At 45.9% G+C, this 12,988-nt stretch overlaps 1 protein-coding gene across 1 annotated transcript in view; it reads left to right on the top strand.

Annotated features, from left to right (window-relative positions):
• The window catches only part of gdap2 (ganglioside induced differentiation associated protein 2), a 29,330-nt gene that overhangs the window by 1,331 nt on the left and 15,011 nt on the right, over positions 1–12,988 (top strand). The window contains exons 3-10 of the mRNA XM_061225680.1: positions 302–599; positions 1,588–1,727; positions 3,916–4,069; positions 5,314–5,402; positions 6,753–6,829; positions 7,198–7,357; positions 8,907–9,057; positions 9,444–9,520. Of these exons, the coding sequence (XP_061081664.1) occupies positions 406–599; positions 1,588–1,727; positions 3,916–4,069; positions 5,314–5,402; positions 6,753–6,829; positions 7,198–7,357; positions 8,907–9,057; positions 9,444–9,520 (1,042 nt within the window). The 5' untranslated portion in view covers positions 302–405. The remainder of the gene's footprint in view (positions 1–301; positions 600–1,587; positions 1,728–3,915; positions 4,070–5,313; positions 5,403–6,752; positions 6,830–7,197; positions 7,358–8,906; positions 9,058–9,443; positions 9,521–12,988) is intronic.

Below are 12,988 nucleotides of genomic sequence, written 5' to 3' on the forward strand. Positions count from 1 at the left end.
AGTGAATCATACAGAGATGTACTTGGATGCTGTGGCATATTCACATTTTGTGAACACTGCTATGGTTGTTATGTAGTATCAGTTTCTGTAGGTTTAAGTTCCTCCCAGTGTATTTTGATGCTCATGTACTGCATGTTGTAAAATAACTTGGTGAATGACAGGGAGTTTGCCTGTGGGATGTAAATATCACCGGCAGATTGTCAAGGACTCACTGTATACCTAGCTCGTGATTAGACTACAGTCCACACGGAATCTCATGACTTTGTGACCTCACTGTGACCTCACCGTCACCTCTGCCTAGCCACCAGTAGGCAGACGATACCGAGCCCCTGAAGTCCCCCCTCCCCCCCCCCCGCTGTCAGTCCTGCGTGGGCTCCCAGTCAGCTCCGCGCCGGCCCTGGTGCCATGGACCCCCTGGGAGCGCGTTCGCAGATCGTGGACGTCCAGACTCTGCACAGCTGGGACCACGCCCTCAAGGGGAGCGACGAGGGCCCCGGCGGCAAAGCCAGCGATCAGACCGACGGTCTGAACGGCCTACTGGGGCCGTCACCCTCGCCCTTCCCCTTCAGAGACGACCTCAACCGGAAAATTGCGCTTTTGTGAGTCCATCCGAGTTGCACAACCGTTCTCTTCCTCTAGCTGCGAGGCCTTCTTTTTTCCATTCTGTTTTGACCACTTCCCAGTATCGTAGCATTCACTCCTTCCTCTCCAGGACATAAATCCTCTTTGTTGAGCTCGGCAGCACATGACATGCCAGAGGTAGCTCCTGCCGCCAGGCTGGAATACGCTCACATTCCCAAGGAGGCCCTCGGAGTTCCACTCAGGGAAAGTCTTTCAGTTTGATCTTTTTTTTTAGTGTTTTGGGGTTTGCAGCGAAATTGAACCCTGAACCTGCTCTGTAAAAGCTAAAGGCTCTAAAGCACCTGATCGCCGTTTCTGGCAAACTTGTGCCATTGGCTTTTAAAGCGTTTTACAGCTCGCTGTAAACCTGACTCATTGTTGCACTGGTTGCACCCCCAAGGCATGTGACTGATCAGCATGCACTTGCTCGAGGGAGGTTTCTGCGCCTGGGAATATGTTGTAATGTAGTCCGCTTAAACTGCAAGACAAGGTAAATGCGCAATAGTAACAATTTCGAACACTCAATTTTTTCAGGTTTTTTTGCGGAGGGATTTTTTGAAACAGTTGCAATACAATCCCATTAAAACTGTATGTTATACTCACAAAACTGAAACTTCAAAATGGGAAGTTGCACCATCCCCTTTTGATGTAAAATACATTGTTTGTGTATGGAACATACTTTCAACCATCTTAAAATGCTTTTAGAGTATGTGCTGACTGTAGCTGTTTGTAGTAAATGGGCATTTCTGATGATTTGGTGGAGAGTTCTACTTTGTTCATGGCCAGAGGACAGTTTGTCATTGTTCTTCTTTTAATTTCCAGTCCTTCCCTCCCTGGATCACTGATAATGTACCTTTTTGTCTTGCTTTCATTTCAACTAGTTAGCACATTATCGTAATTGAAAGGTATGCGCACTGAATCGGAGCTGTTTGAAGAAATGCTTCTTGTGTCTCCTCCGTCTTGCAGCACTGGGGACGTGGCACTGTTGAACTGCACGGCCATCGTCAACACCAGTAACGAGATGCTGACGGACAAGAACCCCATCTCCGAGAGCATCCACAGGCATGCGGGGCCTGATCTCAGAGACGAGCTGCTCAAGCTGAAAGGTAGGGGGCGCCACTGAGCACTGGTCTGGGATCTGTTTGCCCTGCGCCGCTCCTGTCACTAGCCCTTCTGTCTGTGATAAACAGGTTTAAGCTGTGAGCAGGGCTAGGGACAAAGTCTGTTCAGTCAGGCTGTTCTAGTAGAACCCACCGGCCTCGATTGGCCTAGAGACTGGAGTGCAGGTCCTGCTCCAAACGCTAATACCATGGATATTCCCTTGCTCTAGGACAGGAGTTGTGTTCTGGGCTGATGTCAGTAGTGCAGGAGTTGTGTTCTGGGCTGATGTCAGTAGTACGGGAGTTGTGTTCTGGGCTGATGTCAGTAGTACGGGAGTTGTGTTCTGGGCTGATGTCAGTAGTACGGGAGTTGTGTTCTGGGCTGATGTCAGTAGTACGGGAGTTGTGTTCTGGGCTGATGTCAGTAGTACGGGAGTTGTGTTCTGGGCTGATGTCAGTAGTACGGGAGTTGTGTTCTGGGCTGATGTCGGTAGTACGGGAGTTGTGTTCTGGGCTGATGTCAGTAGTACGGGAGTTGTGTTCTGGGCTGATGTCAGTAGTACGGGAGTTGTGTTCTGGGCTGATGTCAGTAGTACGGGAGTTGTGTTCTGGGCTGATGTCAGTAGTACGGGAGTTGTGTTCTGGGCTGATGTCAGTAGTACGGGAGTTGTGTTCTGGGCTGATGTCAGTAGTACGGGAGTTGTGTTCTGGGCTGATGTCAGTAGTACGGGAGTTGTGTTCTGGGCTGATGTCAGTAGTACGGGAGTTGTGTTCTGGGCTGATGTCAGTAGTACGGGAGTTGTGTTCTGGGCTGATGTCAGTAGTACGGGAGTTGTGTTCTGGGCTGATGTCGGTAGTACGGGAGTTGTGTTCTGGGCTGATGTCAGTAGTACGGGAGTTGTGTTCTGGGCTGATGTCAGTAGTACGGGAGTTGTGTTCTGGGCTGATGTCGGTAGTACGGGAGTTGTGTTCTGGGCTGATGTCAGTAGTACGGGAGTTGTGTTCTGGGCTGATGTCAGTAGTACGGGAGTTGTGGTCTGTGCTGATGTCAGTAGTACGGGAGTTGTGGTCTGTGCTGATGTCAGTAGTACGGGAGTTGTGGTCTCGGTTTGGGTCCAAATGAGGATCCGCTCCCTCTGAGTCAGCCCAGCGTTCGAGGTTTTACGGCAGAAAGAGGAAATTCAGTGTTTTGATTACCTGCTGGCAAACCAAAATGGTGGAAGAGGAAGGACAGAGTAATTGTATTTTTATGTCTCGCTGAGTGGACTGTGTACATTTAAGGGATAATATTTATCCAGTCACATGTGTGCATGTGCCTGTTTGTTCATTAGTAGTTAAGATAAAGGTGTTTTGCTTAAGACTTTGCACATGGCTAGATCAATGTAGAATGCCATGAGTGTACAGCTTTAAGGTAAAACACAGTCTATAGAGTATATCAGGGCACTGGTTGCTTTGTTTTAGAGAAAGCACCGTACTAATGTATTGTGAATTCTCTCCATGGTGCGTGTAATAACGAGTGCCTAATCACAGTGGTCCTTCTAACCTCAGAGAGGATTCATTTTTTTGAAGTTTGGGACACCAAAAGTATGCTTTCAATGTACACTGCCTGCAAAAATACTAAAGTTGTCACTTCAGTGGCTCCTCATAGTAATGATCTTTACCCATGTGTAACCAATACAGTTCTGTACATTTGTCCGGTACACCATAATAGTGTTCACACCCTTTCTACATCTTAAGCCACCATCTGTGCTGGATTCTTGCTCATTGATCTGTTGCCGTTATAAGAACTGCACCCGTGTGTAAAATGTGTAGTTCCAGTCTGTTTCTCTGTAGCTCTGAAAGGCTGTGGTTGCCTGTGCCGTAGTGGTTAAGGTACATGACTGGGACCCGCAAAGTTGTTGGTTTGATCCCCGGTGTAGCCACAATAAAATCTGCACAGTTGTTGGGCCCTTGAGCAAGGCCCTTAACCCTGCTTTGCTCCAGGGGTGATTGTCTCCTGCTTAGTCTAAATCAACTAAGTCGCTTTGGATAAAAGCGTCAGCCAAATGACATGACATGTCGTAATGTAATGTAATGTAATGTAAAAGGCCTGTTAATCTGACCAGTTTGGTAGTTTTAGATTTTCATGTAAAGCGGAGTGTGAAATTAATCTGTGTTTTTATTGTTTTGTCTTTTTGCCTGTGGCCCCTGGAAGGATGTCGCACGGGCGAGGCGAAGATGACCAAAGGCTTTAACCTGGCGGCACGCTTCATCATCCACACCGTGGGGCCCAAGTACAAGGCCAAGTACCGGACCGCCGCCGAGAGCTCGCTGTACAGCTGCTACCGGAACGTTCTGCAGATCGCCAAGTACGACACGGCGCTGCCTTAAATATACACTATGGGCCTGTTTCACAAGACTAGTCTAGACTGAACTCAAATTTGAATGGAGACGCTCTGTACTAAACTTAGACCGGGACTAAGCTGAGGGCACTTTCACACCTGCCTTGTTTAGTCCGTTTGAATCGAACCCTGGTGCATTTCCGCCCCCGGTGCGCTTCTTTTGGGCAGGTGTGAATACAGCAATCGAACCCTGGTGTGGACCAAAACAACCGTACCGAGACCCTGTTGAGACGGTGGTCTCGGTCCGGTTACAAATGAAACTCTGGAGCGGATAATTTGTGGTGAGGACATGATCTGACCCAATTTCAGGAAGCATCTTGTATTTTGGGTTAAACCGGCTGCCGCCGTGCATTATGGGATAAGGACAGGTTTTGTTTTTCCGGTTTGTCCTACTCAACGCTATACATTTCTGTCCAATAAATGAACGACCTTAGTACACACATGGTTCTGTTTAGAAATCACGGTTCACTTAAAAAGGCAGTGTGAAATGTAACCGCACCAACAAAATAATGCAACATTCTATTTGGTTTGGACCAAATCAAGTGAACTATAGGTATGAAAGTGCCCTGAATCTTTGTCAGTAAAGTTATTAACATAATAACAGAAGCTATCATAACATAATGGAGAGAAAAGGCCCCGCAGTGCTCGCCTTTTCTTCCCTGGAAATTGTACCTACTGCTTAGTCTGCCTATCAGCGAAATAGTATCTAGCACCATATCAAGCCTGGTCTTGAAACCCCCCCCAATGTTATTACATTGTTATTACATTACATTCAGTTTTTGTGATATGTTCTTTTTATATCCTGTAAATGAATATAAATGACTCGGTAAGACTGGCCTGTATGTTAGTGTGCAGAGGCAGATACTACAGCTGTGTTAATTCTGCTGTCCGAGTTGAGCCTTATTAGTGCCTCTGTGACTAACAGTTGTGAAGTGCTGATGTCTCTCTCTCTCCCCCCGCTCTCTCCCCTGCTCTCTCTCTCTCCCCTGCTCTCTCCCTCTCCCTCTCTCTCCCCTGCTCTCTCCCTCTCTCTCGCTCTCCCCCTCCCGCTCTCTCTCCCCGCACTCTCTCCCCGCACTCTCTCCCCGCACTCTCTCCCCGCACTCTCTCCCTCACTCTCTCCCTCACTCTATCCCTCACTCTATCCCTCACTCTATCCCTCACTCTCCCATTCTCCCCCTCTCTCCCTCCCCTCTCTCTCTCACCCCTAGGGAGCAGGCCATGGCATCAGTGGCTTTCTGTGTGGTCAGTACAACCAAGAGAGGCTACCCCCTCGAGGATGCTACTCACATAGCACTCAGTAAGCCCCTGTACACATGCATACACACACACACACACACACACACACACACACACACACACATAAATACATACGTTCTGTCTCACACACACACACACACACACACACACACACACTTGCACACAGACGCACACACACACACCCACACACGATGCTGTGTCAAACTCGTTGAACTACGCAGTCACTCCCATCGCAAACTGGCTCCTGTTCAACGTTTTGAAGGCTGCCTTATGTAACGTCATTTGCGAACACTTTTACTTTGAAATAGAGCTGTTTGTGTTGATGCCTGGCTGCTTATCGGCCTGATGTACGAGCTGCAGATCATACTGTGCAAGCATATGCCGACTCCCAAGTGTTTGCTCTGGTCAGGACAGAAACTGGGCCGCAAATACAAGTGACTCATCCATCAGGAAGCCATGATAACCCTTTCACAACTAACGCAACTACAGGCAAACTGCGCTGTTCTGTTGTGATTCCATGTCAACTCATCCAAGATTCATAGTTCCCTTCAGTCAGATCTTTAACTTTAAAGACCCTAACAGTGAATAATATCCAAATGTGGGCGGTTTCTCTGTGGGAGAGAGAAATGCATGAGAACGATGGTCATCAGAAAGTTATTTTATTTATATTGAATTATTTTATTAGAAGGCCGCTCGGATAAATAGCCTTTGTGTAACTTCTGCACTTAATCTCTACAGAAGTGGAATGGTTTGCCTACAATTACACACTCACGCTCTGCTTATTTTATAAATCATCAAAAATATCACCAGAAAATAAAGTTGGAGAACTCTGATAATAAACTAAGAGACTTTATCATCAAGGTGATCCAACTTCATTTTCTGGTGAATAGCGATTGTCAGCGTTCATCAGTATGTTTTTGATGAAAAGCTGCCCGTTATGTAGCAATGCAATTTTTTATTTGCAGTCTGCTCATGAGAGATTATTTGTGAAAACGTTTCCTGGCCTTGCTCCCAATGGAGGCTTGGCAGTTCTGACGGTTCAGCACTGATCTCACCAGTGAATCTGAGTACTCCTACATACAGTCCGCTACATGCAGCGTGAAGCCAGAGGCAGTGCCCTGTTAGCTATGGCCTCATGAAGAAGGGTGTTGTCTGGGTTCATCTTTGGAATGCACAGAGAATAATATAATCCTTGCTTGTTTACGATTCAAGTGTTTCAAGTGTTATGGTGTTAAATCATCATATTGTCACACACTTTGGTGCCCCAGATAACAGCTGATTATTACCATGGATATGGCAATATGCTAGATTTTAGTAGTAACTGCCATTGACTGTGTCACATAGTCATAATACATAGACTGTCTGTCTGACCTGTCTCCTCTGTTTGCAGGAACTGTGCGCAGGTTTCTAGAGACCCATGGACAGAGTATAGAAATGGTGGTGTTTGCTGTAACAGAGATGGAGGAGGTGAGCTTGAATTCTGCATGTCTTGTGTGGTGGAATTCCCCATCTTATTAGTAGTGATGGTAGTGATTTGTTGGTGAATGTGGTTTATCCACTCATGGTTAGAGGATTGGAAGAATCCCACATATCTGTTTGGGTGTGTTCCCTCACTCCGACTGCACAAACACTTTCAGTTTTATTATAACTGATTTAATTTTTCACTTCAAGTTTTGGCTTGTTGGGCTGCAAGTGGAGAGCTGATGTGGGTGGATGGGCCTGTTTTCATCTCTGTATATTGTGTTCCCCGAAGCAGGACCGTTCCTTTGAACCGAAATGGACGCCTTTGACTGTAGTTTTCAGTGACGTTTGCACTGCCTTGGTGTCTCCCTCAGCCTGTGTACAGGAAGCTCCTGCCAATCTATTATCCCCGCTCGGAGGAAGAGGAGCGCTCCAGTCTGCCCCTCATCCCGCCGGATATCGGGAATGCCGAGGGCGAGCCCGTAGTCCCTGAGCGACAGATCCGTATCGCGGAAAAACCAAGCACCCTGGAAGGTTTGTCTGTGCCTCAACACGTATTCTTTAGCCATTCCGGGTTTTCCTCGGTGCAGGTTAGTGCAGTACTTTCTGAAAACCACTGGCAGGTTCTACTCGGAATGCTAGCAGACTTTTGGTAATATCTGCAATGACACCGACTGCTTTGCATTGTGGGAGTTCTGTTTATATCCCTGCCACTGCTGTCAAACTCTATTCATTAGCACTTGTATCACAGCTTGGGAATTGTCGCCATAGCAACAAGTTTCTTTCATCTTTTGACTGTTTGTATTTTTAGGTGAGATCTCTCACCTAAGTTATTCCACGGCTGCCTGGGCACTGATTTGGCATGATTGTGCTTTTGTTGTCAATGCCTCTTTCTGGAACTAAGTATTGGCGACAGGAATTCTTGTGTGACTTGAGTTCCAATACTGCACACAGGAACTCTATTCTGGAACAAAGTACTGCAGGCAGGAACTTGAAAGTATGAAAAGTATGTAAGACTGCAATGTCTTCTTTTGCCTGTAGCTGTGGGGCCGCCACTGAGCTGTGCTGATTGAGCAGGCTTGTCAGGCAACACGGGAGTGTTGAAGTGGTGTCACATGGTGTCTTTCACCTTGTGCAGTGCACACAAATAATTAAAACCAAGAGCCTGCAACGGCCCACCTCTCCTCAGGGCAGTCATTGAATCGCTGAGTTTTGCAAGGTGAATGCTGATCTATTGATTATGTTATTGGAGTTCTTACTTTGGTATCAGGGCTAGACTGATCTGCTGAAACGGCTTCTCTTTTACCCACGTGCACAGACCATATCTGCTCACTGTTTGTAAGTATGCAGAGCTAAGTACCGGTGGGATTAATGTTGAATGATTTACCGCGCAGCAGAATAGAGTATGTTCTTGCATACCTCCCGAACATTTTAAGCCGCTCTTTGCTCCATGTGGGGTTTATAATCAGGAACAGCGGGCGGATGTCGGAAGCTTTAACACGGGTCAGATGGAGTATCAGGAGGCAGGACCCGACTGGTTTCAGTTACGCTGAAGTCTCCATACGACACGGCCGCAGTTGTGCTACGCTGCGTTCGAACGTCAACAGCCATCGCGTGTCCTCCTTAAATCTGCGTTCCATCTGGATTAGGGAAAGGGGGAGGACCGGTCCAAACCAAATGAGCAAAATCAATAATGAAGGAATGTTTCTCTGTATATCAGCGGAGATGGATGGAGGAGATGAGGGAATAAAGGGGATTTTTGGACTGCTGTGTTTTGTTAGAGCTAGCAGGGCTCTGACACTGGGGTATGCAGATTTTTGACACTATATTTGTGTGTGTATACGTATGCGTGTATGTATGTTTGTGCATGTGTGTGTTTATGTATGTTTGTGTGTGTGTGTGTGTGTGTCTGTGTGCGCGCACGTGTGTGCGTTTATGTATGCATGCATGCATGTATGTATGTATATGTGTGTGTGTGTGTATGTACGTGCGTGTGTGTGCGTGTGTGTATATGTATGTATGTATGTATGTATGTATGTATGTACGTGCGTGCGTGCGTGCGTGTGAGTGTGTGTGTGTGCAGATGACTCTGAGGAGGACACTCTGGACTCAGACCTGGGTCAGGTGGGCACACACGCGTTCGCTCGGATGGAGGGCGATGTGGACAAACAGCGCAGGCTGGTTCTGCAGGGCCAGCTCTCCGAGGCCTCGCTACAGAAGCAGCACCAGAGGAAGTGAGTGCCCTCTCCCCTAACCTCATACCTCCTCCTTCCCACAATCCCCTTCCATTCACTCAAGCCTATCCATCCCACCTTAACCCCTCCCCTTTCGCCCAACATAATAATAATGAATTATTCATCATTTAGCTGATACTTTTATCCAAAGCAACCTAATTGATTGGACTAAGCAGTGGACAATCCCCCCTGGAGCAATGCAAGGTTAAGGGCCTTGCTCAAGAGCCCAACATCTGTGTGGATCTTATTGTGGCTACACTGGGGCTTGAACCACCAATCTTCTGGGTCGCAGTCATGTACCTCCACCCTGTCCCTTCCTCCCCTGCCCTTCTTGTCTGGTGGGAGGGGTCACGCGGTTGATTGACATCTTCTCCTTGTTCCTGCAGCTATAGCCGCTGGCTGTGTCGCGCACGAGCGGAGGACTTGTCAGACATCGCTGCGCTGAAAGCCTTATATCAGACCGGTCAGTACACCGCCCTCTCTCTGGCTCATCTTATACACACCTGCACATGTTTGTGCCTTTACTTACTTTACAGTGAGCTTTTGTGGTCGATGCCTCTTTCTGGGACTAAGTATTGCCGACAGGAACTCTTGTGTGACTTGAGTTCCGGTACTGCAGACAGGAACTCTAAAATCTGTGATCTAAATCCCGATTCCCCTTCTGTTTGAGTGTTTGAACAAAGCGCTGTTTTAGAAAGTATATAAGACACTTTTGTATGTTTGTATGTTTGTCTTTGTGTGTGCGCGCGTGTAGAATCCCTGGGATGCGCCGTGTCGGCGGTTTCCTGTGTAATCTGGTGGAGGCGTGTAGCGGACTCTCGGCTGTGAAGCAGAACAGGATCCGGTTGTTCCGTTTTGTAACGGAAATTTGTATAGTTCCAGCTCATCGATTCACCGCGGTGCGAGGCCCGGTGGCGTAATCTCTTTTCTCAGTACTGAGTTTCGCGTGTAAAAATAATCCACAGCCTCGGTGTGCGGGAAGTCTCTGTATGTGGGGCGGCAGCTGTGAAACAAACAGGGTGCGAGGTCGCGGGCCGACCGAGTCCATCTCGGGTGCACAACACGGCCTGAGATTGGGCAAAATCAGCCCAGAGCCCTCTTCCTCAAATCAGGCTCCTCCTGGACCAAGAACTGCTGGTTGACCACCCTCCCTGAACCTGGGAGTCAGGTGTGAAGATAATCTGACAATCAGCAGCATTTATGGTTAAGATAATTTACCTTGGAGGAAAGCACACCAATCTCGGATCTCTGACCTAGTGCCTGTCCATTACGGAACAGCAAACATAGGTGGAGTGTGGCCTCTCCTCAATTGTGTGGCCAGTTTCGTTTTCAGGTAAATGAAAGTTACAGCTCCCTCTCCGTGTTGTCAGGAAAACACTTTGGCCACTAGGAGGCAAGCTGCCCTCTGCTACCATTTGTGTAGTGATATCACAGACACACCTGTCTTCTGAGGAAGGCTTGCAATGATAGTCCACTGTGCAAACTGCAATTGAACAATGGACCTATTCAACTGTGCAGGCACGTAAGAAAGTAATTTGCCTCGACAAATATTAAGGTGACTTTATACCTCTATGGTTAACCGCAAGGGTATTCAGGTGTACAGCTGATCTCTTGTGCCTGTATGTGTGTGTGCGCGTGCGTGTGTAGGCGTGTGTGTGTGCGTGTGTTGGTCTCTCTGTACACATCCATCCATCCATCCATGCATGCATACATATTTATTAACTTAGTAGGCATTCCTATCAAAGGCTGTGTAACACACACTTTGACATACTACGTTTTGGTGATCGCATGAGCTGAAATATTTGCTTGACTGATTTTTAAAAACTTTCTCTCTCTGCATCTGTATTTGTGCGATAAATGAGGATATTTGTAATCTGATTTGTGTCTATTTTTAGAGCCGTCTGCAGGCGGCATTCTTGTCTCTGGACTCCAGTGCCACACACCTGCACCTAATTTTCCGAGCACACTGCGCGGCTTTAGCACGGCAGTCTGACTCCCTGTACGTTCTGCATTATCCCTTTCTGGAGCTGAATGTCTATTGAAACAAGCCCCACTTGTTCGGCCCATGGTACAATAGCAGTGCCTCTTCACCCCTGTTACTCTTTCTCTCTTTTCTCCTGGGCTGGGATTAATCATGTTTTGAGATGTGGCTAATCTGCTGCAAGCACAATAAAAACAAAATGACAGATGTAAGGAATCGGGGATGCGCACGGTCTTGGCCTGAAGGAACCTGGACCAATAGCTTATTCGTAGAAATTCTTTCGAAAAAGTTGGACCGCCTGCTTGTGAGAGCACTGTTCCTTGTATCCTTGTCCCTTTTTAGCTCAAAATATAATGGCTGTAACATTATACCCATATCTTTCTTCTTTATAACACACAGTCCATTATGTGTCATTTAAGTAACTACGATATGCAGCTTGTGAATTGACTAGGTTAGCTTAGGCTACACCAGTGTGATAACTTGCTCACCAGGTCAGGGCAGAAAACACTACTGTGTTGTCCAGCCAGGCTTATCTGATATCCCTGTAAAAACTACGGAGCCTGTTTGAAAACAGAAGGGGACGTGCAGGGATTTTGTTTGGAACGTTTAGCAAAAAAAAGAAGAATCTTTTGGTGAATGGTGCTTTTACTGAAAACAAGATCCTATACTTCCTGTTTGGCTAAATTTCGGAATAATTGAAATATTATGTGTATATATACATACATGCATACATACATACATACATACATACATATATCCATACATATATCCATACTGTGGCTATTGCAGAGTGAAGTCACTTGAAATGGCAAAGTAGGCTTGTCTACCATTCTGCATATTGTGAATATTCTCATAAATTCTCATTTTAAAGTATTTATTTATCCTTGGTGTTTAAATTGATTTTGCTTGTAAATATGTGACATTTGTTTCATTTGTGGGAGAGCATTTCCATATTTCTTAATTGTTTACATGTGGTGGAAGTGAATGTTGACCATGTTACTTTTGTAGCTGTAATTTATAAACCAAGGACAAAGGACCCGCATTTTTACTTTTTACATGAAATTTTTGTGGAAGAACTTTATTCAGGGATTCAAATGAATTGCTATCCTTTTTAAAAAATGGCTAAACAATCTTTACATTGTTATTGTTACAGTGCCTTCCCAAATTGTTCACACAGATGAACAAAACATGAACCAGAAAAATCAATAATCTATGCACAGCGCTTTGATTCTCAAACATGGAAATTACTCCGCTTTAATAATTCAATGGAACTAACCGAAATACCTCTTTTCAGAAATGGTGTGCTTATTACCCCCAAAAATGCTCGTCCCTTTGCAAAGACAAAGCGACTGAGTCATATTCTATGTTGTGTTATGTATATGTAAATGTATTTGCAAAGTGATTCATTTCAAAACAGTGATTTTGGGGGGAGTTTACCTTTTTGGGGGGCTCCCTCTGGTGTACTCATGTTCATAGAGTTAGCATGGTTCTAATGCTCTTAATTATTGGCCTGGGTTTAAAAACTAAAAACAATGTATATAACCATCCATTGACATCTGAATGTCATCTACCTTTTTCCTGTTTCTCTTGTGAGAGATGACTGACAGGGGTTTTGTGCATGTTTTATACCCCTTTGGGAGGCCACAATATAGTTCCCTATGATTTAAATGAACTAGCATATAGCTATTTTTAATTTATTTGAATTTATGTTTTTTTTTTGTATAATTCAAGGAGCACTGTCACACTTGAAACAAGAGTGACAGTGCTCCTTTAAGCATGTGATTGTTTACTTGTGTCTTTAAGGGGATAGTATGACTTAGACTCAATCTTTATCTAGGGCGTGGAGACAATGAGGGTGCTGTATATACACTCAGTTAGCACTTTATTACGTATTTATTTGACTTTATTTCTTCCTTTTCTTCTGCTGCTGTAGCCTATTCACTTAGAAGG

Source organism: Conger conger, chromosome 17 (genome assembly GCF_963514075.1).
Source record: "Conger conger chromosome 17, fConCon1.1, whole genome shotgun sequence".
NCBI classification, from domain to species: Eukaryota; Metazoa; Chordata; class Actinopteri; order Anguilliformes; family Congridae; genus Conger; species Conger conger.